Source organism: Aureobasidium subglaciale, assembly GCF_000721755.1.
Source record: "Aureobasidium subglaciale EXF-2481 unplaced genomic scaffold scaffold_31, whole genome shotgun sequence".
Lineage (NCBI taxonomy): Eukaryota > Fungi > Ascomycota > Dothideomycetes > Dothideales > Saccotheciaceae > Aureobasidium > Aureobasidium subglaciale.
The window spans coordinates 40,681-64,616 of record NW_013566964.1 but is presented as its reverse complement, the minus strand read 5'-3'; the positions used below and the strand labels follow the sequence as shown (position 1 = coordinate 64,616).

Below are 23,936 nucleotides of genomic sequence, written 5' to 3'. Positions count from 1 at the left end.
GTTGCTACGGAGCACTCCTCCGGGGTGTGGTGAGCGTTGAATCCTTCACGCGTTTGGCTTCTGCTGCCTACAACCATCAATTCACATGTAGATAGTATCGTCCCGCGTAGGTCAAATTTAGGTTGCTATATTAATGCATCATCCGCTCCTCAACATCTCGTCCATCTGATACAGAACCACGCAAGATGGCTCGTCCACCTTATCTCTTTGTCCAACCCTCCCATATTCTGGCAATACGATCCATACCAGCAGTGGAGAATTGCATTGTCGATATGGCTCTACGTTTCGTCATGCTTGGTCGCATCTACACTGCTCGCCAATTCATAGAACTTCTGCATTCGCGTCCGCTTCTACAGACTCTCGACCTTGCAGGCCTACGTGCTTTGGTCCCTTTCTGGCGTTTATCGGCATTCCCTACCGGTATCCCACAGTATATGAGGACGGATGCCTACTTCAGGGAATACATAAAAGACAAAGAAGAACAAGGATTACAATGGCCAGTCTACGTCAAGCAAGAGCAACGTACGGAGAACGAAGCCGGTATAGCTGCAATCTTGTCACCTGAACATGACATCCCTCATTACTACAAAACATCGGGTGCCAGAGTCGCCTTAGAGATTGCGGTCAAGCTCGCCGAGGAACGTGGCATAGATCCAATCGTTGACTCCAAGGTCCAAGAGATTCTCGGCAAGCTTACAGAAAATTACTCTCACGAGGACAGAGATCTGGACCTTATCGACTCCCCGCGCTGCTGGTCGTTATTCACGTCTGGAGCTGTGGCTAAAAAATGGGACCTAAGTGATCAAAAACTCGACGCTCAAGCTGCTGATCTCCTTGAAGCAGCGCGACAGCGTTATTGGCGCGAGCCCTCATCATCGAGTCCGGCATCTATATCCGAGCTTCTCCGGTCGTGTAACGATGATTCTGTGGCAAGGTCTGACGAATACTGGATTGAAGCAGGTGAAGAGAAGCCTCAATCACTCTACTCACCACCCGCCACTGAGGAAGACATTGCCAACCTTGAAGCGCGACTCAAGGTCAACTTACCGGAAGACTTCAAAGAGTTTCTACGCACCAGCAATGGATTTGGCGGGATCTGGAACGGCTATGGTCCTGACCCTCCTATTCTTTCCACTGATGAAATAGACTGGTTCGAATCTAGAGAGTACGAAACAGAGTACTGCCAATTGGAATTACCCTCTTCCGTCACTGAGCTTCGAGATACCCTGGCATACAAAGATGACGATCTCGACCCTCCTCTGTTTGAAGACGTCATCCGTATAGCCAGCTATGATATTGACGATTTGTGGCTCGTTCCTCCCGAGTTGATGCAACGAACGCGTGAGCACTACAAAAAGCTGTATGCCGTTGTTGATGACAATGGAAAACGAACTATCGAGCGTGCGATCGATAACTTCGCTGGCAGTTGGGAAGATTGGGAGAAGCTAGATTGGGGTTGTGTGTACTGCGCGCGTGGTGGCGGCAACGGATGGGGTATCTACAAGAGTTTCAAAGCATGGTTGGAAGATTCAGCTTTCAGCGCAAGGAACGATGGTCAAGTACCGTAGGTCATTGTGGTCGCTTCAAGGCAATCCATGGTTACATGTATAAGACCAAGTCAGTAGTTGATAGATGTGGTTCGTCTGTTTCGATTGCGCCTTCATTGTTCAACGCTACTGTGGGTTCATCACGAAGCACTTTCTTTGCTTTCTCTATTCGTGCTCGATCCTTCGCGGGTGTTACCCAGCATATCCAAGGCTTTCTGTAACAGGAGAAACTTCCGGAAGCGACAGCATTGTCACCTCGACCGTCTGTCTCATTGCGTTTCTTTCACACAACTCCATGCAGGGTCTCATCTCCGTTTCCCTTCTTCGGTTCAACTATAAAGACCTTCGCTCTCCTCCACACACCTAGGCGATTCTCATTCAATCGACTCGAATTTGCTATCGTGTCTGGCAGAAAGTCCACCAAGGCGTCTAGAAACAGAACGAAGGCCGATGCAGATGATCAGTCAAATCCTCCACCCAACTCGAGTATGGTTGACGCCAAATCACCCGATGTCAAGCCAAAGGCCAAAATGCCTAGTAAAAACACCAAGACTATCCCTTCTTCGAAAGCTCTCGGCAAGCAAGTAATGGGTCGCTACAATCCCGCCGTAGATTCAGACACGGAAGAAATCATCGACGTCGCTCAACCTACTGGCACTGAGCCCAATGCTTCTGCAAGCAAGATAAGAAGCTCCAACAATGACAATGGAGAGCCCCTTGCCCCTGTTACCGATGGCGAGGATGTATCCGCAGAACACTCAGACGGCAGTGCAAAAGCCGACTCCAGCATCTTTCCCATCAAGCCCAAGATATGTGTAAAGAAAGGCAAAGCTGCTGCAAAGAAAGACGATACAACTCCTGCCCCTGAGGTTGAGCCAAAACTAATGCACAGTTCATCTGCATACGTACATGATCGCCCAACTTGGTCCACAACACGTCAAGCACTCAATTTTCCTGTTGTTGGACCAAACTCAACGCACAGTCCATTCGTATCGAGATGCTTCCAGCCCCGAATTGTTCCCAAGAAGATTGAAGGGCCTACTGACCCTGCAATCAAGCCCTCGAAGAGCACCCAATACCCATCGTCTCCTCAGACCGTCGCAGATACCCTGCCAAAGAAGACCACAGCACCTCCTGCCCCTGAGGTTAAATACTCTTCGATCGAGAACCCAATCCCTACCAAAATTAGACCCTCCGATCCCAGACACAATCGCTTTCTCGGTCCTGTCAATCAGATCGTATCCCGTGATCGTGGTACGACTGATGAAGACACCGCAATGACTGATTTCGACGGTCCTGTGCCAAGAAGATCAGACACCAGAAATCCCTATGGTTACCCTGACCCATCACGTTCGGTTCCTGTGGACGAGGAAGGTAATCGTAAGTCACTAACCTCTACACCTATCCTGATAGTACCTTATAGCTAATACCGTCATAGCTACGAGCTACTACTCACGTCTAGATGGTGGTACTCAGACCTTGAAATTCGTGGAGCAGGAAGGATCTGACGGCAATCCTTCTGGCTTGCGTGAGTGTTTATACTCCCGCTGTACTCAGTATAAGCTTCCCGGCTAACTGTTTTTCCATAGGTGCTGAGATGACAGAGGTGGAACGCGTCAAGCCCACTGCCACCTATGCCTGTAAGAGCGACAAGCGATGCAAGAAGAAGGATTGCCCTAAGCATGGCAAGAAGTAGAGGCCGACCACAATTGGTCTCTCGAGGACGAGAATAGGAGATGAAAATTGTTTCTGCATCCAGATAGCTTTGAATGCTAGAGTGCGCCGGTGAGTGAGAGAGTGATGGAGGGTCTCAGATGGTATGCTACTACTGCATCTCCATCTTCATGACTCGCTCGAGAACATGGCTGTCGAAATCCAAGGTACTTTTATAGCGCAGACAGATGCTTGCGAGAGACGAAGATAGGGATGTCTCTCCACAAGCCACTAGTAGACGAGAAAATCACTCTGCTTTTTGACAACATCACTTCCACCCTTCCATTGAGCCAGAGACACTGTGCACACGCAAAAACACAAATGGTAGCAAGCCACTGTACAGCAAGAAAAGTAAATTCGTATACAGCATAAAAGAAGAAAAGTCCATCTCCACCACTACTATTACAGATCCTCTCAAGTGGAATTCGAGTTATCAGCACAAGAAAACGCACTCCCGATCTGTCCCGAAGCATATGCCTCTTTGATTTGCACAACAACACCATAAGTACCTCCAATCATGACAAAGATACCCAAAGGGATAAACAGCGCATGCAACCAAAAGCCGACCTTCTGGCCGACACTCCCCTTTCTCCAAGACTTGTGATCATAAATCCACAACCATGCGGGAAGGGATATGGCGAGGGGGGCGAAACAGATACTTCCAGCAAGTGAAAGCAGGTAATCGAAGATTGGCACTGCTTCAGCGAGGACGAAAGAGATGGCTGCGAGGGAGAAGGTGCAGGAGAGCCAGGTGGCCCAATGGGTGAAGGTGTTGGATTGGAGGTGGGGGGAGTCGCGGAGGAGGCGGACGAAGATGTATTTTGCGGCGACGTGGAGGTAGAGACATGCGCTGACTACCAGGGAGGGTAGAGCAATACCATAGCAGACCATCTTGATGGTTTGGCCTGCACTCTGTGGTTTTGTTAGCATACTTCCAGGGATGATTAGGGGCGCGAGGATACTTACACCTAGAGAGGGACTGGCTACCCACTTACCGCACCAGCGGTAGACGATGAGACTGAAGCTGAGGTATGCGGCGGTAACGATAGACATGCAGATAAATAAGGCCTTGCGGTAGTCTCTGGGATTCTTCATCTCAGAAATGACAGGTAGCATAGCACTAGTACCAGCACCAGAGACAAAGATTGTGCAAGAGGCTACCATGCCTGCCGCAAAGGTCGGGTAGGCAATGGCGTAGAAGCCGAACTCGTAGTCGCCGGTCTGCGGTGCTGCAGCAGGTCGGTCCCGGGTTGTAACAGCGATGACAAGGACGAAGACGGCAATGAAGATAGATGCGAATCCAATCCAGGTAAGCCACCCAATCTGATGGAACTTGCGTACTGATGCTGCGGCAGCTACAAAGAAAGTGGCCAGAACTGCCCACCAGACCGAGCAGGCAGCGTGGTGGGACAAGGCATTGATACCGATCGAGACGCCAACGATTCCAGAGCCAGTAAGGATGACATAGGCGACGATGAACATTGCTCCAGTAAGCTCCTTCATGATAGGACCACCAACTACACCAGCCATGTCGGCGATACTGTGGCACCGAGGGTGGTTGTTCCGGAAGTCACCCTGCAAGACTGCAGTATATGTATTGAGAGCTTGCCAGCCAATGACACTCAGTGCACCTCCAACAGCACCTAGTGAGTACATGGCCGATGGGATAGAGAGAACACCGAGAGCGAAAATGGTCTTGAGGAAAATGACCGTAGCCATTGGCCATCCCACAGTTCGAAAGTTGACTCCATCTTCGGTTTGCTTGAAGACTTCAAAGTCCTCGGTGACGCCTTCGAGTTTCTCCGGATCTCCTGGTTGCGTTCCTACGTGTAGGCCTTTTTCCTGGATGGATGGTGTTGAAGACATGTTTGAGATTTTGTCGAACATAGATGAGATGCTGAGTAACAGAGGTCAGGGAGAGCAGTGATGGTCATACTTACATCTGTCGCTAGTCATGACTTACCCCAACACTGATGGTCGTCAGGGTCATATCTAAGTGTGGCAGACGAGGTGATAAGCAGGTACCAAGAGCTCCGAGAAACGGTATCAACACCATTAAACAAGGATCAGATGGCGATGTCGCGCGTGATTGGGTTACTTGTGCATCGTTTCTGCTTCCATGCTTGTTCTCCAGCATGCCATGACTTGGGGTCGTCAGATAAGGGAAAGATAGGCCGTGTTGGGGTCGGTGCTTTTGGTGGAAGAATGACAATCGTTGGGGTCGTTATGTGATAAGATGTGTCTATGCCCCAAACGCTGTATCTGATGGGACTTTTGTAGCGAGCCGTACATATTATAGAATTGATTTAACGAGCTTGGTCTCTGACACTCTACTCGCCCGTTGTGATGCGCTTTAAAATGGCTCTACATTCCCCAAAAGGGCCTCAGTCAGCCAGATCAGACCTTCCACCTGTCTTGTCTGATGGTTGGATTCTCCTCCTTTTAGTACAGTAGGCATTTCGGCCGAACGAGCGCACGAGATAAGGTCATGAGAACTAAGCGATCTAGTCAGTCACTATTGGGTGTTCCAAGTCCACCCTCGATATGCGTGAAGACGATTGCCATAGACGATGCCTGTATGATAAATCGAGGTTGTCCATCGGCTTCAGGGTCGAGGGCGATACCGGAACGAGTGGCCGGCAGCACGGGCGCACTCGGGAGGAAGCAACCCCGCGATCCCCGCCGTGCTAGATGGAGGGGACAGCTCTGGACTTTTGTCATCGCCTGTCGACGTCTTTGACTGCTTGACACAATCCAAACCATAACACATACCGTATCTCCCCAATCATGACGATAACCTCCGGAGCGCCTGCCCATGGCAACCCAGCACACTTGCTGCCCCCATCCTGGACTAGTGTCATCAGCGCCTGGCTAGCTGAAGACACACCTTCCTTCGACTATGGTGGTTTCGTCGTAGGTGCCGCACCAGCAACTGCTCGTCTCCTCGCCAAATCTCCTGGTATCCTCGCTGGTGTACCTTTTGTCGATGAGATCTTCAAGCAATTAGACTGCAAGGTGGAGTGGCTGGTCAAGGAAGGCGAGCTCGTGGGTCAGAATGGCAAGCAACACGTAGCCACCGTAACAGGTCCCACACGCAACCTCTTGCTAGGCGAGAGAGTAGCTTTGAATGTCATAGCCAGATGTTCTGGTATTGCCACAAAGTATGACATACCTTACACCTCTTTACACAAGACACAGGCTAATGACATTGCAATCAGATCGGACTCACTCCTCCAACTCCTCCGCCGCGCCGGCTACAAAAATACCCTCGCCGGCACCAGAAAAACCACGCCGGGCTTCCGCCTCGTCGAAAAGTACGGCATGATAGTAGGCGGCTGCGACCCCCACCGACAAGACCTCTCCACAATGACCATGCTAAAAGACAACCACATCTGGGCCTGCAACAACAACATCGCCACCGCCGTCTCCGCCGCAAAAGCAGCCGGTGGTTTCGCCATCAAGGTCGAGGTCGAATGCCAGAGTTTGGATGAAGCTAATCAAGCTATTGAAGCTGGTGCTGATGTGGTCATGTTGGATAACTTTACACCAGAGGAGATGAAGAGGGCGGCGAGGAAGATCAAGGAGAATTATGGGGGTGGTGTTAGGGGCCCGCTTGTGGAGGTTAGTGGTGGCTTGACCGAGGATAATGTGGAGGATTATGTGAGTGATGATGTGGATATTATTTCTTCGTCGTCTATCCATCAGGGTACTAAACATGTCGATTTCTCGCTCAAGATTGTGCCCAAGGGGGCTGAGAGCAAGGAGGGAAAGGGTGAGAGTTTGGCTGTATGAAAAACAAAGAGCAATCTATAGAATATACAAAAAGCATAATCATGAGCATCAAAACACGTTCTCTGAGAAGAGTAAGTGATGGACAATGTGAGCGGTAAAGTAGTGTTGATACAATGAATCGAAATATGTACAACTTCGGACACTCTAATCCTTGACACCCCACTGCCCAACCATTCCCATGGCCTCGCCACCACCTTCAGCAAGCAACCCCGTCTCATCCCTCAACACCCCAGCAACACAATGCCATCCATCCCTACCACCACCATGCCTCAACACCTCATCCCTAAACCTGTGACCCGCCTCTGGATCCACAGCACCCATCTCACCCCTCTTAAACACATCCTTCCATATCTTCCCCGCAATCGCTCGATCAAAAAGATATGAATAATAAGTCGCTCCATAACCAAACAAATGGCCAAAGAAGCCTTGCCATGACGTTCCCGCCGGCTCAGGAAGAGAGGAATATTTCCCCCAAACATCATGATATGTTCTTGTAGAGTCAAAGCCACTCGACAGCGGAAGCTTGGAATGATAACTCTGATCCAGCATCGCCAATAAAATCTGTGCTTCCGTCTCTGTACCTTGACTTCTTGTATCGAGGTTTACTCGTTCGGCAACTCGACTTGCATCCAATGGTTTATCGGTCTCCCAATGCCTGGCATATAACGCCAAAACCTCGGGGGCAGAAGCAAAGTGTTCCATGAGTACAGAAGGCAGTTCTGCGAAATCGGTGGCGCAGCGTGTGCCGCTTACATTTTGTAGAGCAGTTCTACCACAGATGGAGTGGAGAGCATGACCCATTTCATGGAAAAGCGTTTGAACTTCTCTGAATGTGAGAAGAGCGGGTCGTTTTGTAGCATTACCTTGGGGAATGGCGAAATCGCAGATCAAGGCAATGGTGGGAAGTTGGTATAATTCGTTGTTATCGCGGAGGGACTTGTTGACTGCGAGGCCGTCTGTTGCGGCTTCTTGGGCGGTGTCGAAGAGACCCCCTGTTGCATTTCTGAGGGCTTCTGCTTCTTCTAGTTCGTCGGGAAGGATGCGGCGACTGCAGCGGAGGGTGAAATGTGCTGGGTTGGGTGATTTTCCAGCACGCTCGAACAAATCGCAGTAGATTACAGCAACATGACCTTCACGATCATCGATTACATCAAGGCGACGGACATCGTTGTTCCAAGTCTCTCCGGGAGCAGCTTCCTTTGGCACCAAACGGATGCCATAAAGACGATGAAAGAGACGGGATAACCCTTGCATCACCGTACCGAGCGAAAAGTAAGCCGAGAGCACATCTGGAGTACGGGCTCTAGACCTCATCGAAGACAGAAGCTGATGCTGGTAGTAGTCTCTGTCCCAAGCATTGAGTTGGCCAGGAAAGTTGCCACTGCGCGCATCTGCTTTCTTCATCTCCAGGAGCTCATGAACCTCTGACTGAACCCTTGGAGCATTGTCAGCGGCCAGCGCGTCCAAGAATTTCACCACGGCTTCTGGGCTCTTCGCCATTTTGTCGGAAAGGGCCATATGAGCAAATGAATCATGACCAGATAAGCGAGCTAGCTCGGCACGTTTATGCAGTAAATGTTCCAAACGCTCGATATTTGCTCTGGCCGATGTGCGATTCGCCATGTAGATTTCTCGGCGTGTGTCTGCATCTTCTACAGTACGCAGAGCCAAAGAAGCAGGCATACCAATGGCAGGAAGGGAAACACTTCCCCAGCGAGTCAATTGACGCACGACCAAAGGGTCCATTCCCTTCAACTTGCTACTAGGAAGTTTGAGAAGTGGTGTTTTCGCTACCATCTGATCCACAAACTCTGGACCAATCTCAGCAATATCATTTGAGAGGTCGACAAAAGTCTGGCGATCGGTCTCAGAAAGATCAATGGCGGACTTGGCAAAGTCTCTGGCCAGGATGTTTGCGACGGTCACTTCCTCCTCGCTCCAGGATGCAACGACCTCGGGGAGAGAAAGAGCAGTCTTCAATTGGTCGTTCAGACCAGTAGTTGTATTCAGCACATTCATGTACTCAAACATCTGGGCGTAGGCCTGAGTAGCGGCAGCCTGTATGTTGCGATCCGGGTGGGTAGAGCGGACAAAGTCGCAAAGGTCGATGACACGACATAGCAAGTCACTCAGTCTATCCAAATCTTTCGCAATGCTCTTGTACTGTTCCGGGGTATCATAGGCCAGTACCTTTGTGACTATGCGTTTACATTTTGCTAGAGTGATCGAGGCAAAGTGCTCAAAGCCTTCTGGTCTGGTGAGGTAGCGGTTTTGGAAAAGTCCTACAGGCTTCCGGCTTGGATGGTGTTGTTTGGTAGAAAACTCCTTCCAGAAGGGCTGTGAGTCGAAGATCTGACGTAGTGTGGTATCTTGGTGCGACAGGTTCGGGTCTTGGTGCGAGACAAGCGGCGGCGGGGCGGAAGAGGTCGCAGTGGCGGTCGCGGAGGTAGCAGCGGTGGCTAGGCGACGACGATGTCCATGTCGGAGACACTCGGCGCAAGTCCAGGGCCTTATCGGAGGAGGCTTGAGCATTCTTGGTTCATGTCCAGACAAGTCAGGATTGCAGCAGCGTCATTTGTATGAGCAAAGGCGGGAGCCGGGTGACGGCCGGGGAGTTTTGTTCCGAGCAGTTCAAGGTTGACGACCCGGGGCAGCTCGCACTTCGCAGGCCGGCACTCTTGTCTCGAGATACGCACGTCTTTCCCATCTAGACTCTTCATAATGCCCTTCCAGCCCCTCTTACGGCATGTGAGTGAAGGCTGATGATATGCGCCTGCCAATTGACCCCTGCTGACGCCGTATGCAGAGCGCCGCGCCCGTGGCAGCCCTGACGATGGCTTCGCTCGCTTTCTACCCTAAGAGAAGCGTCTACGCCGAGGAGCTCCAACACGTACGAATATTCCTGAAGACCATACCTCAACCTTTCAGTCCCAGTCTCACACCATGATGCAGCACACGCGCAAGCCCATCTACGACACTCCGCTCGCTGCCACTCCCTCTCCCGCTGCCGTCCACGCGACCACTCTCTCAGACGAGCCCGTCAACACCCCCGTGCGCGATGAGCAAAAGGAACACAACAAGGTCACCACCGAGCAAGTCGCCGCCAGAATCTTCGGCCAGCCCGCCTCGCCAACACCCACCCAACGTCTCGCCGAACAAATCAAGCGCGCCCGCGTCTTCCTGCACGCCCAAGCCGTAAGAGCCGAAGATAACATCGACAAAGGCCTCACCAAAGCCCTGCACCTCGAGCATTCTGCCATCTCCACATTGCAATCCCTCGCACCACCCAGAGAAAGCGGCGAGCGTCTCCTTCCCGGTGGAGTCTATGTCATTGTTGCCGCAATGGCCGGCAGCATCATCGCTCGTAACCGCAACATCCTGCTCCGTGGTATCGTTCCTGTTGCCGCTGGTGTGGGTACTTCTTACGCCGTTCTTCCCATCACTACCCGCAATGTCGGCGATCTCATTTGGAAGTACGAGGAGAAATACCCTGTTGTCCGTGATAACCATATCCGCGTTCGTGATGGTGTTTCCCACTTCATCGAGACGGGTAAGGCTCACTCGCAAATGGGTTACTACCAGGCTGTCGACAAGGTGCAAGGTGTGCGTGAAGCCGTCGAGCAGTGGGTCAGCAAGGGCAAATAAATTGTGAGAAAGTCTTGTCGTTCCTTTTGTTGTTTCCCCTCATAGACTTCTTAACGCCCTTTTTGTGTCCTATCTTTTGTTCCCTGCTAGCCATACGAGTACATCGAATGAAAAAGTCTGTATAGTACGATATGATCAGAGACACGGCAGGACTTTCTCGTTAAGAATGCAATTGGGTTCTTCTATCTGAAATGCTGATCGAGTATGCTAAGGATCTAGCCTAGAGTGTTTTCCTATTCAAAACCATGCCATGTCTGCCATTTTCGTGCCTAATTCAAGCATTGCCCTTCAGTCCACGGCCTTCTTGGCAGCCGGACTCTCGTACTTGCTGCGAAGGAACTCCTCGACATTCCTATCGCCAACAGCATCCACTCTTGGATCCTCCGGCTTCTTCGGGGGCTGTTCCTGCAACTGCTCCTTATTCTCCTGTTGCGTTCCATATCCCACAGCAGCCAGCGCACTCGCTCCAACGCCAGCAGCAGTATCATAAGCCTGCCCTGCAACCTGCTTAGCCTGATCCACATACGTGGGCTGAGGCAGCTCTGGCTCCGGCATGGGATGTTCTTTAGGCGCCTGCCCAATAGTGTTAGGCTCGTTCACTCCGTACGTGTCGCCAAAAGTGCCTTCGCGCTTATCGGGCGTGCCGTCTGCGAGGGTGCCGTCGGCGTGCGTGTGGGATTGGGCAATGTAGCTCGTACCTGATGTGCCCGTTCTATCGGTGCTGGGTTGGTTTGCGGAGGTCATGGTTGACGAGACTTGGTGCTGCTCACGCACGGGAAGGGCTGTGTGGTTGCCGGTAGGGGCGTCGGTGTAGGTTGGTGGAGGCATGGCCTCGCTCTGTCCTGGGGGTGGGCTGGGCGGGTGGGTGTCCACGCCGCTGGTGGTTCTGTACAAGGAAGCGTCCTGTTTGGCAGCAGGAGCGGAATGTTGTGATGACTTGACAATGGCAACCTTCTGCTCGCGACGCTTGCCGCTCTCTGAACCTACGGCCAAGGCAACTCTGTCACCGTTCGCCTCAGTCACCCACCTAATGGGACCAGTAGGGATGGTGTCCATGCCGTTCAGCTTGTGTGGAGCAGTCCATTGGAGAACGTTGTGAAGATCCGGATCAATGTTGGGCAGATCACCAAACTTGTACTTCAGCTTTCCGCCGTATTGCTCGGGGATATTCTCGGGCTCGATGTATTTCGAAAGCGTCGGGTACATTTCTTGCTTGGAAAGAATGAAGATCTTGGACTGCATGTGCGTTAGTAACTATACCTTCTACTCAGCAGGGGAGTGGTACATACCACAGTGATAGGGTCGAACCACTTCTTGACCCAGCTCCAGACAGTAGGGAAGAATGATGGAGCACCAATGATGAAGATTCTGTCCAGAGTTTCGGGATAATGTGCCGTGGCCAGCTGACTGGCATCTTGCATGTGGTTCTTCAGATTCCAGAATTGTCTCAATCCGACGTTAGAGATGTCGACAATGTTGCTTGACTGTGACACGGGTGTCTCTGGGTAAGGGCGATTGGGCATCTCGGAGCACAAAGGAAGAACAAAGTTGGTGAGGTTCTCGTAGAGAGCGAAGAGACGGAGCATCTTGGCGGGTATCTTAGACTGCACGGATTGGTTCTTGGACGAAGTTGAGGCTTCATAAGCCGAGACAGCCTTGCTGTTCAAGTGGGCGACTTCGAAGATGTATACCGGGATACCGCGGCGATCTTGTCGACCAGTCCATTGGGGGTACTGCAGACTGTCAGTATATGGGCTGACTCTTGATTCCGTTTTCACCGACCAAGACGCGGGTCTGCTCGTATTCGCTGATATCGATGGTGTCGTAGAGCTTCTCCAGCTGGTTCTCCTTGCGCCAGTCCTCAGTGTCCTTGAATTGACCAAATGCTTCACCGGGCACAAACTTGCGAGCACGCAAGTACCGTCTACCAGGGTCAGCGGGAGTCCTTGAGGATCGTCTGGCCTTGCTCACAGCATTGTCTCGTCATCATGACTGGGGAGGCCATTGGGACCGCCGGTGGGGTTATAGTATCCCTTTTCCTGACATAGCTCCTTGAAAGCTAGTAGTGCCTTTTCTTGTCCAGCACTCAAGTGTCCGACATGGGTCGCCGGGTACTACGTTGCAATTGTCAGCTTTCACTGCCCTATGAATTGACTTCGGCGGCTAGCCATACTTACCTGGTACGACTCCATACGCTGCAAGTCCGCTCCAGACATGATCTGTATGGTTTTCCGGCGATAGCTTTGAGAGATGTGATAGGTCCTTAGGGAAGCGAGATAGAGGTAAAGGAACAATCTCCTATACCGATCGCGATCCTGCAACTAATTCCAAGTCATCACTCCTCTGGGCACCGTCATAATGCTCGGTGTGCTCGGAAGCCGTTGCAGCCGCACCCCGCCATGCTCTGCCAAGCGTCCTTCTGCCTTGTTGTAACTTCTACTCGTGAAAGTGAAGGCATTGTTAGTTTGTTACCTTTGAAACACGAGCTCGTACGACATGCTATTTTAGTCTTTCTGCGGTAGCTGATACAAGTCTCTCTTCATGAGGAACGCCACCAAGGTCCGCCACGTCGAGGTAATGTTCCCTACCTGGCAAGACCAGGCGTTGCAGCATCCGAGCAGTTCTGAGGAAAGCACAGAACACACTTGAAGGAACAAATAATCTTATCTAATCTTATCTCATTTTCAAGATGGACCTGACTCTGTGTCAGCACAGATGATCACATCGAATCAGAGAAGTTGTTGACGTGTCTGTGTATTGTTGACTTCTCTCAGCTGTATTGAGAATAAGGACGCAAATGAGAACCGGGTCAGGAAGAGAACCTATCCGAATACTTGCTAACCTTCGTACTTGAGACTGCCTCATTCTATCACGACGAGGGAAAGCAATACTTCCGTGGTCCGTACACGGACGTGTACCCCGTCTTCCATCAATGGTGCTTACTATGGCCCTCGACCACAAGAAAACTGGTTCCTGGACGAGATCCACGGCCAGGCCAGGAGACTCGGCTGCCATATGATGTATCCACAGCCATGTCCAGAAGCGAGGAGAATCTGTAGTATGCGGGTCTTTCACCCACATATGAGTAAATTGATCCTAGCCGACATGAGGCTAATGAGGATCACGCCCGGCGCACCGGGTACGGCCAACGCCAACGAGGGCGTTTGTCTCGAGGCGAGTATGCCCGGTAGGTTGCGAATCGATAAGTAGCGCTTGATCCCTGGGGCATGCGTCTCGACTCCACCACCTCAGTGAGTCTCGGTTTATTTCTTGACCGAGTCGTTCTTACCCGAGGGTACAATCCACTCAGTCTACGCAATGACATGCATCAATATGGATCGCGGCAGACGTGAGTCGTGTCATGCATACCGCCGGAGCGGGCCATAGCGCTAAAGAACCACCGATTCGCAACGACATTTTGATTACCGACGACACCTGCACGATCGACAGCTATCGAACATACCCGTCTCAAATTCTTGCGACGTACATCTGTACAGACCTGGACTTTCAAGAACGGGGAGTCGGACAAAGTTCGCATCTGTCGAGAATTATCCTATCAACTGTGAGATTTAACAACAATATCCAGAAACCACAACAGCAGACCACAGTGCTTAGTGAAAAGAAAAAAAGGCCAGCAGCCAGATTGGTCGCAAGGCGACACAGGACAAGGCGCAAAAGCAAGCCTACTAATGCACTCTGCACCTCTCTACGCGCGCTCCCACTGCTTATACGTGCGACTGAGGCGTGATCTACCCAGGCAGCCTTCTTCCAGTGTCTTTGTGGTTGGACTCGAAACGCTAACGGAAGGCTGAAGCAAACTGGTGTCAAGTGTACGTCTTCAGCAACCATCACGGTCCGTAGCGGACGCCATCCGTTCTGCCAAGCTCATTTGTTGTCTGCCAACTGCAGTCATGCAATATCTAACAAATAGCCTGATTTGCAGACGTGCTAGCACGCGTCTCGGGGTCACCGTCCGTCAAACCAGGCATCAGAACCGCCCGGGCTGCCCTGCATCATTGCGTTGTTCGGCATGTAATATTCCTATTGCAGAGCCGCCTAGCAAATCTCTCGAATAACGTGGTTCGTGTCAAGGAGCCCCAACCTATGCAAGAAGTGTCCGTACTCGGCCTCAACTCCCGATTTTCCAGCCCCTGTGGAGTCATGTCAAGATCCGACATGGCATGACGCGATCCGCGGCGTGGGCAAAGTCACACCCTCATCACAAGCCAAGCAGCCTTGAGTATTCGATGTAGTATCCAGCCTTACTCCCAGTATCCCAGCATACTCAAGCCAACTCAATCATGTCGTGGCTCAGATTTAGTTGTCATGCTCTGACTGGTTGTGCTCGGTCAAGACCTTGAGTGCCTATAGCCGGAGCAGCCAATTAAAGTTGAGTCGAATTATACAGATCCCGAGGGCAGTCGCTCCATAGGCGCCAATCCACTAGACGCCGTACCGCCTCTATCTAACTTTTTCATTTATTGCTTGATTCTTATGGTCTTGCAAGCGACGATCTTATGCTCCCAGCATGCCACGCAAACGCACAGCAATCTCCAACACAAAGGAAGGTAGCCGCCTCAAGTTCTTTCTTATTACCTAACCTGATCGAGTGAATGCGTCGCAAGATGCCGGGTCAACGTGCTTTGGCGAACCAGGGCGAGTCCCAATTTCAGGTTTAGATAGGACTGCAATTGAGGCAGGTTGTGTTGATATGCGGCACGTACCATGCCACTGGTGTCCCCATCTTCGTCTACAAATATCAAGTGCCGTCTATCACTCTTAGGGACAGACAGAGACTGAGTCGTTGGCACATACACGCAAACAACAGCCTTTCTTCTCAGGCGATCATGATTATAACAGACAGATTCGAACTTATCATCAATGACGACCGCGAGCTACGCATCCATCTGGAGACGTGGAAGCAGGACACAGTCAGAGACTTTCTAACGCGGCTCTGCAATTCCACAACGCCCCGACTCAATCGCAGCGGCATACACCTGAGCTTTGACGGCGTTCGTCTGGGAGAAGCAACGAGTATGCGAGAGGTGAGTTCCAGGCTGTTCCACAAGACTCACAGACTGTGTTCAAGGATCCTGATTTGGAATATGCAGAGTGGTCTGGGACATCAGGATGAATTGGCTCTTCATTACGGACAGAACGCCTGCAAACTGTGCACCGGTTCACGTAAGTCCTTTGCCACGTTCCATGACTCCTCTGACACTTTGAACTGACAAATCATCTAGACAATGGCGGGTACATGACTCGTCAAAGTCGTTGACGCAATCATTGAGATTGGACAGAGCAAAGGAATGAGCAACTCTTCACAACAACCACAAGAGAGAGAAACCCTCTTCCGAAACGAATTATGAGCACATGAGAGGATTTGGGATATCAGGAATACTGAAGGAGTACCAGCGAACCGATTGTTTGGGTAAAAAGTCACATTTTTGTACGGGTAAACCCTACCGAGCGCCATGTCGGTATATGTACCGGCATTGGAACCATCCAATTTGAACAACATATTACGAAATTGTGACACTCTTTCTGTCTGAAGCAAGCACAGACGACTTTGCCTATCAGCACATCGGAGATCTGATGCCTCTTGTAGTAACTATTGTGTTTTCACATTTCTCTTATAATGATTCTTGTTCTGAGGAAGTTGGGCTGTTCTCTTGCACTCTTGTATACTTAGCGAGACCCATTTCCGCTCGATCGATTGATATGTGATATACAGTGACCAGGTTCGCGACACTACCTATGAACACATCTATGCCTATAGATGATCTCCCCACTCTTACAGAGCACGAGTATAGCTCCCAACAAAGAGGACAGAAATCATGGCACTCCCAAACACAACATCATACCGCCATCACATAAAATTACAAGCAAGAGCAAGTAGCCAAAACTATCTACCCATCCCCCATTTCCCGGGTTCCATCTAAACTCTGCTGAACCCAAGCACCTGATACCTCACATTTTCCAAACTGCCCGGATACCTCAACTTCTCCTCTAATCTATTAACCTTCATTTCCTCTGCTACAATCTTCTCCCATCTCACAATCGGCAAATTCTTTTCGTACTCTTCGGTTTCCTTTTTGCCTTTGCCGATGGGAGCTGGTTCGATTGGTTTGCCTAGAAGCACTCTGTCGACTAGCCATTGCATGGAATATTCGGTGGTCTCGTCGGAGTCGGGGACGGGTGAGGAGGCGGTAGCGGCAATGGTGTCGAGGATGAGGAGTGTGCTGCCTACAGGGAGGAGGGTGTCTAGTTTGCGCAGGAAAGTGGTTGTGCGGGGGATGGAGGTGTTGTAGAGGTCGTTTAGGGTTAGGAAGAGAGTTACCAACACTGGCTCTGTGCCGATGATCTCTTGGAGCTGAGCAGTGCTGAGGGTGAAGATGTCGGACTTAGTAAATGTGACGTTCAGAGTTGATGGGTTGACGAGAGCTGTGTTTGCTGCTCTGGCCGATGCGGATGCGTATTTAGACAATGGGGGTGGTGTTGTTGCACTCGTTTCGAGTTTCGAGATTACAGAAGACCAGTCTGCTGAGTCGATGAGCTGTAGATCCAGGATTGGTGTTGATGCTTTGGCCGTGGGCTCCTCATTGGTGTCGATTTCTCCTTGTGGTTTGCCAACAGCGTCGGGCCGAAGATGGCGCAAAAATCCAGCAAATGCCACCAATTCAGCTGCTCCTCCACCGAAGCAGAGAGCTTTCGTCTTACTCTGTGATGTTGCATCGGAGAGCCTTTGCACCCACTCATCCTCTGCCCTCTGCTCAGCAAACTCCGCCATGACATTCGCATAAGCCAAAGCTCTACTCGGCGACCATCTCAACGCATACCCCTCCCTCTTCTCCTCACTCCCAAACGCCGTCTCCAAATCCCTCTCCAACAACGCCTCATTAACCTCCCTCAAAAGCTCCTTCAATTCCTCAAAGTCCTCACTTGCAGCAAATGAGTTTTGGAAAATATTCAACATCAATTGCTGCAATTCTACAGGTAATAATTGATCCTGAGGTAACGGTGCATCTTTGGGTCCATCGAGGTGGACTTTTGCTTTTGCTTTTTTCATGTAGCCTGAACCTCTCCATTCTGGTTTTGCGATTGGTGGGGGGCGGGCTGGTGCTTTGGAGGTGCTGCTGCTGAGGATGGGTCCATGTTTCCTTTGCGATTGTGCTTTTCTGTCGTATTGTCCCATTGTGAAGTTTTCTTGTTGTCTGGCTGCGATTGTTATGTGATTGGTGTTTGATGGTTGCTGTTGGTAATGTATGAAGTGTTGCAGAGTGTTGGTCTGGAACGTTGGAAATTTTCGTCGCGAACATTGCGGAGATAACGCGGTAATATCACAAATTAACCACCAAGGTCGCTAGAACAGATGCAGCATGACAGTAGGTACTGTGGTGTGTGGGTATGAGTGTGTGATTAAATTGCTTTTGCGCTAATACACGCTCGAAGTAAAATGCCGTGATGATGTCCAATTAGTTTAGCAAAAGCAGAAACCATGAGATGCTCAGGCGTTGAAGCCACATGTGCTGTCTCTCGTAAAGCGAATACGACGAAAGGAAAAAGGAAGGGGTATCTCTGAACCAAAAGTGCAATGCATATGATACTTGCCGTATCTTGTCTCATCTCAACTCCTCGTCCAATAAGGGCTTGAGAGCTTCGTTGTCTACTAGCGCCTGCATCCACGCCTGGACGAAGGAGCCGTAGTCATGTCTCCGATGCATGGATTCTTCTGCATCTGTTATCTCTGCTTGTTGTGAGTCGCGAACTTGTGCTCGGCAGCCAGCCTGACTTGTCATGAGCTCCTGCAATACCTTCGAGAGGCTATCAGGGCAACTCGATCTGAGCTGCTGTGCCATCGTCTGACTTGTCGGTGCTTCTGCAATCATGTCGTTCGTCAAACCGTACTCCTCACTTGCGCCAGACAATGTAGAGTCTTCGAAATCAGAAGCCACGAAGCTTCGCCAAGTTTCAGACACCTCATCCAGACGTGCCTTGATGTGCTGAAGTGACCGGATGTTCTGCGCAAGAGCGCGACGATCCTCAATGACAGGGTCCCGCACGACAGCCATCAAGCTGAATTGGAGCTGACCCTCTTCGTACTGCGCCATCCGCACGCTCAACGAAGTTTGAACGATGTTCAACCAGTCTTGACCAGGTTCTATGGTTCCGATAGCTGTGGGAAATGAGTCTAGGCCGTCGAGCTTCCAGACGTCGTCGTCGATAGGCATGTAAGCAACAAAGTGAAAGCCTGATTCCTCAGACTCCTGATCCACGTCTTCGATCACTGGCTTGTTGTTTCTAGCTCTGCGAGAAGGATTAGATCTTAGTGCACCTTTGTTTGGCTCTGTGTTAGCAGCTCTCTCTGCCGCTTTCTCTGCTGCTTTTTTTGCTGCCTTGGTGACTCTGGCAGCGGTCACGGCTTGTGTCTTCTGCTTCTTGGCTATCTTCTCGGTACGCTCGTGCATCGAAAAATCAATTGCAAGCATGTCAGTGTCCCGTGCAAAGGAGTTGTGGATCTTGCGAACAAAGTCAAAGCTGTCGATAGCATAACCTCTAGCAACCGGATCGAACGATTCGGTAAAGTCTTTGAAAGACTGCAAAGGTTGACCAAGCTCCAGATCCTGAATGTTGTTGACTATGTTGAGTAGAGCCACAGTTCCACAAGCATATTGTGGAATCTTGACAAGTTAGAATGAAGGAAATAAGATGGTATAGTACAGTATCTTACCTGATTGGCGAACCAGACGCGAGACGGACATTCTGTCTCCTGGACTTGCTCTGGATCCCCGTCTGCTTGGTATCTGAAAAGAAAGATGACTGCGTGTACTGGTTTGGGCAATATAGCAAAAGCGGTATCGTCGACGCCAAAGACTTCTTGAACTTTGAGACTGCGAACGCCTATGTCCTTGAGAATGGTGGTGAAAAAGGCCTGTAGATGCATAAGTTCAAGTCGAGATTCGACGAATAGCAGTAAAGCCGACTGGTTCTGACTCAATTTCGCACCATCCTGGCCACGAATTGAGATTGGGAGTGGTAGGTTCCGGTGGTGATGAACTCAAAGGTGTACTTGGTTCATCTGTGCGTCTTCTTTTCTTTGCTGGCATGATGATGACGGTCCAGATCAGTCTAGAACTTCTTTGGACTGACGATTCTTTAGAGATGGTCAGAGCATAGCGGAATTGAGAGACATGGATGAAAGTGCGAGAAGATAGTCCAGATGCATGTCGGAGGTTTCGAGTTTGGACAGGGTGACGACGCGTTGTGAGCGCGCACGCGCTTGGGCCAAGGCAGTGACGAGCTTGATTGTTTTGTACTTGTTTTCAAGACATTGGACATAAGCTCGTTCTTATCGCCCACCTCACCCAACTCCGGCTCGCATTGGACAGATATACAAAGACCCACAGTATGCGATGAACGGCACACCTCGTCTTCGCTCCGGCGCCTTTCCCTCGACGCCGCAGTCGACGCGGCGCAACAATTTGACTCCTCAAAAGCTCCCAGACATCACGCAGCTCAGAGCTCCGGCGCGACAAGCACAGGACAATGACGGTCCGTTGATCCCTGTCGAGACTCTGGATGCGCCGACACAACGACTCTATGTGGTCGGCTTCTACCTGGCCTTGTTGGGCTGGAAGCTGTATGATCATTTCTACCTGAAAGAGGAGGAAACAGAGTCGCTATGGCTGTTTATGAAATGGGTCGCCTTTGATGGAATCTTCCTGTTTGGTCTGCCCGAGTTGCGCATTCCCTGGCTCGAGTGGTCTTCGGCCACCATGCTGCTTCTCTTCCTGGCACACGCCGCTCTGGACGCCGTTCTGATGTTCCGCATTCAGCTCCCTCTTGGTGCCGGTCTGGCCGCCGTAGGCAAAATCTTCTACGACCGGGAACTCGGTGTTTCAGGCCATCACGTCAAGCAGTCCAGCATTCTCCACAATTCGTCCTTGATCCTGGGAAAGCAGATCATCCACATTCTACCTGAAGGCTCTGCTATCCTCAACCCAGCCAAAACTTCCTTCTGCCTCGATTCGTCGAACCAACAAGTCTACCTCCCTATCCAGATCAACCAGACCACTCCGGTGAGCATCGATCTGCTGCGCTACGAGTTCGATGGTGCGACCAACGAGACTATTCATATTTCAGGCAAGGAGATCAAGAAGTTGATGAAGGAGGCCGCTAGACAAGCTGCACACCCCGCCTCGAACCAACCTTTACTACTGCGCTACCCTACCAAGAAAACTGGCAGGTACCTCTTGAGCAAGGTTATGGATGAGTCCAAGTTGGAAGTACAAAGGAAACGCGTCGGCGACACCATCGTTGTGACATGTCCTCAGGCTGTCATCAAGTCATCGACACCCGAAGCCTGCAAGGGTGATCTCTCGAGCATCGACCTCGAGGTTACTGGAACTCCCCCTCTTCGCATCAAGTACAGAAAGATCACCAATCAAAGAGAGCAAGAGGCCCATTTCCAGAGCATTCAACCTGACGACTTCATCTCGCCCCTCATCCAGCAGTCTACAGACTCTCTCGCTATTAGAAACACAAAAGATATCTCTTGGGCACGTGCTCAGACCGTCACTGTTCCTTTGAGAGAACACATGGGAGAAAGTGGCAAGTGGGTGTACTCCATGGACGAAGTCGAGGATGCCTTTGGCAACATCGTGTCTTACACCGAGCGTCAACATGATGACCAGGATAAGCCATCCACAAAGGCTGCACATCTCCATCAGGTTGTGACCGTTCACGAGCGCCCCATCGTCGTCATGAGAGGTTGTGATTCTCAGCACCCTCTCAAGGTCGCCAAAGACCACTCCATTGCCCTTCCTGTGCAGTATGGTTCTACCGCAAGTAAAGGTTCTGGCGGCTTCCTCGGCACTTCTTACAACATTGAGTACAAGTTCACCCCAGAAGGTCAACTCCAATCCAACGGTGATCACAGCGACGCAGCTCAGATCAAGTTCATCTCCATCAAAAATCAGTCGCAGAGGCCCAACGTTCAGGATGCTGGTCTGTATACGCTGCACAGTGTTTCTACTGGAGTATGTGCTGGCGAGGTTTTGGAACCTGCATCTTGTCTGCTGCAAAACCCTGCCGAGCCGAGTCTCCGTATCGACAAAGAAGAGATTTTCGACAAGTGCGCTAACAAGCCCATCGGTCTGCGTGTCGACTTCCATCTGACAGGAACGCCGCCGTTCAACATCCAGTATCAAATCACTAAGAAGGATAGTGTCCATCGTGTGACACACACTGAGAGAGTCAACGGCTTGCGTGGACAGATCGAGCTGACACCCCCAACTGCTGGACATTACACCTACAACTTCTTCGAGATTAGTGACGATGTTTACAAGGGGCATCCCCTCAAGGGAGAGGACATGGTCATCGAGCAGGACGTCAAACCCTCGGCTTCTGCAAACTTCAAGGAGCAATCACCTTCTCGCAAGGTCTGTATCGATCAGGCGGTGTCCTTTGATGTCGCACTTCGTGGAGAAGGACCATTTACTGTTGAGTATGAACTCGTCCGTGGCAGCAGCAGAAAACGCCACACGCTTAAAGATATTCATGGTGATCAATTCACCATCAGTACCGACACGTTGACCAAGGGTGGTGACTACACTCTTGCTCTGGCTAGTGTGACCGATGTAATGGGTTGCAAGGAGTTCTTGAAACAGGAGGCCAAGATCAACGTTCGTCACCAGAGACCTAAGGTCTCCTTTGGGCAGATTGAAAGCTCGCGTGCTATCAAAACTCTTCAAGGCAAAACCATGAGACTGCCCCTGAAGCTTACAGGAGAAGCGCCCTGGAGTGTCCGCTACCGCAACCTTCGCGACCCCGAACAGTCGAAGATCATCAAAATTGACAGTCCTAATGGCTTCTTCCCCACAGCCGAAGAAGGCACGTACGAGCTTCTCGAAGTCAACGATGCTATCTGTCCTGGTGCTGTCGATGAGAATGCCAAGAAATTTAGTATCGATTGGATTGAGCGGCCCCATCTGAGGATTCCTGAGACTTCGTACGACAGGATCGAAGGAGGCAAGTACATCAAGAACGATGTCTGCGAGGGCGAAGACGATTTGGTCAATGTGCACTTCTCTGGTGCGCCGCCATTCCAGTACAAGTACGATGAAAACATCATGTCTGAACGTGGCGCAAAGTCGAAGCGTAGCAAGGCCATCACTGCCGCTCTTGGTGTCTCGTCTATTAACCTCGACACCTCTCAAGCTGGCGTGATCGACTACGTCTTCACCGAGTTGGCCGATGACAATTACGATCACAGCTCGAAGCATTTCACCCCGGTCACAATTCAACAGCGGGTTAACTCTCGTCCTTCTGCCCGCTTCACCAATCCAGGCCGTACATACAGCTACTGCTCTGTGGAGTCTGCTGGCGAAGAAGTCATTCCTATTACACTGGAAGGACAGCCTCCATTTGCTATTGACGTTGAGATCAAGCATCATGGATCCGCACGTCCTGAAATCTTCTACGTCAAGGACATCACTAAGAACACCCACGATCTGCGTGTTCCTCATTCATCGTTGCACCTTGGTAATTCTGCTGTCTCTATTCGCAGAGTTACTGACAGTCGTGGCTGTAGCCGCATTGTTGACGCCACTTCACCAAGAGTGCAAATCTCCGTTCATGACGCTCCCACCATTCGTGCTCTGGAAAGTCAAGAAGATTTCTGCGTGGGTGATCGTATCTCGTTCTCCCTCTCAGGTCAAGCTCCTTTCCAGGTCTACTATGAATTCAATGGTGTGGCCCGTAAAGCTAGCTCTGGCTCGACAACGTTCAAGCGTCTGGCGGAGAAGCCCGGAACATTCGTCATTACCGGTGTTAGCGATTCAGGCTCTTCATGCCGTGCCACCACCAACATCCAAAAGTCTATTCATGGCATGCCTTCGGTACGCGTCGGTAAGGGTGTTGAGTCGCAAGTCGACATTCACGAGGGTGGTGAAGCTGAGATCACCTTTGACTTTGGCGGCACACCACCATTTGAGTTCACCTGGACTCGCAGCACAAACGCTCGTCGCGGCCAAAGGTCTGAAGTTCTGGAGATGAGAAGCGAGCTCTCTCAAGACCACCACATGGCCATCCGAGCGAGCGAGGAGGGTACTTATGAGGTTGTGTCTATCAAGGATAGATATTGTGCCTATGCCAAAGAGGGCATTGATCTGACGAAGAAGAAGGGCAAGTTGCTTACATATTAAGCGTTGTTATCTTGTGTTCTCCCTTCTTCATGTA

The 23,936-nt window shown here is 50.9% G+C and overlaps 10 protein-coding genes across 10 annotated transcripts; 5 read left to right on the top strand and 5 right to left on the bottom strand.

The window, feature by feature from the left end:
* The first annotated feature begins 80 nt into the window (after positions 1-80).
* On the top strand, positions 81-1,802 carry AUEXF2481DRAFT_505411 (uncharacterized protein). The gene has a single exon (XM_013484330.1). It carries the CDS (start codon positions 186-188, stop codon positions 1,566-1,568), a length of 1,383 nt encoding a protein of 460 aa, XP_013339784.1. The 5' UTR covers positions 81-185; the 3' UTR covers positions 1,569-1,802.
* On the top strand, positions 1,803-3,358 carry AUEXF2481DRAFT_505412 (uncharacterized protein). Its single transcript, XM_013484329.1, has 3 exons — positions 1,803-2,927; positions 2,986-3,075; positions 3,137-3,358. The coding sequence occupies exons 1-3, from the start codon at positions 2,036-2,038 to the stop codon at positions 3,241-3,243; spliced, it is 1,089 nt and encodes a 362-aa protein (XP_013339783.1). The 5' UTR covers positions 1,803-2,035; the 3' UTR covers positions 3,244-3,358.
* Positions 3,359-3,674: 316 nt separating this feature from the next.
* Positions 3,675-5,126, bottom strand: AUEXF2481DRAFT_70150 (uncharacterized protein; the record flags this gene model as incomplete). Its single annotated transcript, XM_013484317.1, has 2 exons — positions 3,675-4,172; positions 4,227-5,126. The coding sequence occupies 2 exons, from the start codon at positions 5,124-5,126 to the stop codon at positions 3,675-3,677; spliced, it is 1,398 nt and encodes a 465-aa protein (XP_013339771.1).
* Positions 5,127-6,047: 921 nt separating this feature from the next.
* Positions 6,048-7,052, top strand: AUEXF2481DRAFT_70093 (uncharacterized protein; the record flags this gene model as incomplete). The annotated part of the gene is made up of 2 exons (XM_013484311.1): positions 6,048-6,421; positions 6,479-7,052. 2 exons carry the CDS (start codon positions 6,048-6,050, stop codon positions 7,050-7,052), a joined length of 948 nt encoding a protein of 315 aa, XP_013339765.1.
* A 144-nt stretch (positions 7,053-7,196) lies between these two features.
* Positions 7,197-9,584, bottom strand: AUEXF2481DRAFT_74678 (uncharacterized protein; the record flags this gene model as incomplete). Its single annotated transcript, XM_013484321.1, has 1 exon — positions 7,197-9,584. The coding sequence occupies one exon, from the start codon at positions 9,582-9,584 to the stop codon at positions 7,197-7,199; it is 2,388 nt and encodes a 795-aa protein (XP_013339775.1).
* Positions 9,585-9,773: 189 nt separating this feature from the next.
* On the top strand, positions 9,774-10,697 carry AUEXF2481DRAFT_8668 (uncharacterized protein; the record flags this gene model as incomplete). The annotated part of the gene is made up of 3 exons (XM_013484257.1): positions 9,774-9,800; positions 9,859-9,942; positions 10,005-10,697. The coding sequence occupies 3 exons, from the start codon at positions 9,774-9,776 to the stop codon at positions 10,695-10,697; spliced, it is 804 nt and encodes a 267-aa protein (XP_013339711.1).
* Positions 10,698-10,985: 288 nt separating this feature from the next.
* Positions 10,986-12,913, bottom strand: AUEXF2481DRAFT_8667 (uncharacterized protein; the record flags this gene model as incomplete). Its single annotated transcript, XM_013484256.1, has 5 exons — positions 10,986-11,933; positions 11,987-12,430; positions 12,480-12,621; positions 12,669-12,811; positions 12,875-12,913. The coding sequence occupies 5 exons, from the start codon at positions 12,911-12,913 to the stop codon at positions 10,986-10,988; spliced, it is 1,716 nt and encodes a 571-aa protein (XP_013339710.1).
* Positions 12,914-16,635: 3,722 nt separating this feature from the next.
* Positions 16,636-17,892, bottom strand: AUEXF2481DRAFT_8666 (uncharacterized protein; the record flags this gene model as incomplete). Its single annotated transcript, XM_013484255.1, has 1 exon — positions 16,636-17,892. One exon carries the CDS (start codon positions 17,890-17,892, stop codon positions 16,636-16,638), a length of 1,257 nt encoding a protein of 418 aa, XP_013339709.1.
* A 206-nt stretch (positions 17,893-18,098) lies between these two features.
* On the bottom strand, positions 18,099-19,884 carry AUEXF2481DRAFT_44240 (uncharacterized protein). Its single transcript, XM_013484292.1, has 2 exons — positions 19,429-19,884; positions 18,099-19,378 (listed from the first exon to the last, which is right to left on the bottom strand). Exons 1-2 carry the CDS (start codon positions 19,639-19,641, stop codon positions 18,320-18,322), a joined length of 1,272 nt encoding a protein of 423 aa, XP_013339746.1. The 5' UTR covers positions 19,642-19,884; the 3' UTR covers positions 18,099-18,319.
* A 226-nt stretch (positions 19,885-20,110) lies between these two features.
* Positions 20,111-23,902, top strand: AUEXF2481DRAFT_33189 (uncharacterized protein; the record flags this gene model as incomplete). The annotated part of the gene is made up of 1 exon (XM_013484274.1): positions 20,111-23,902. One exon carries the CDS (start codon positions 20,111-20,113, stop codon positions 23,900-23,902), a length of 3,792 nt encoding a protein of 1,263 aa, XP_013339728.1.
* Positions 23,903-23,936: the final 34 nt, after the last annotated feature.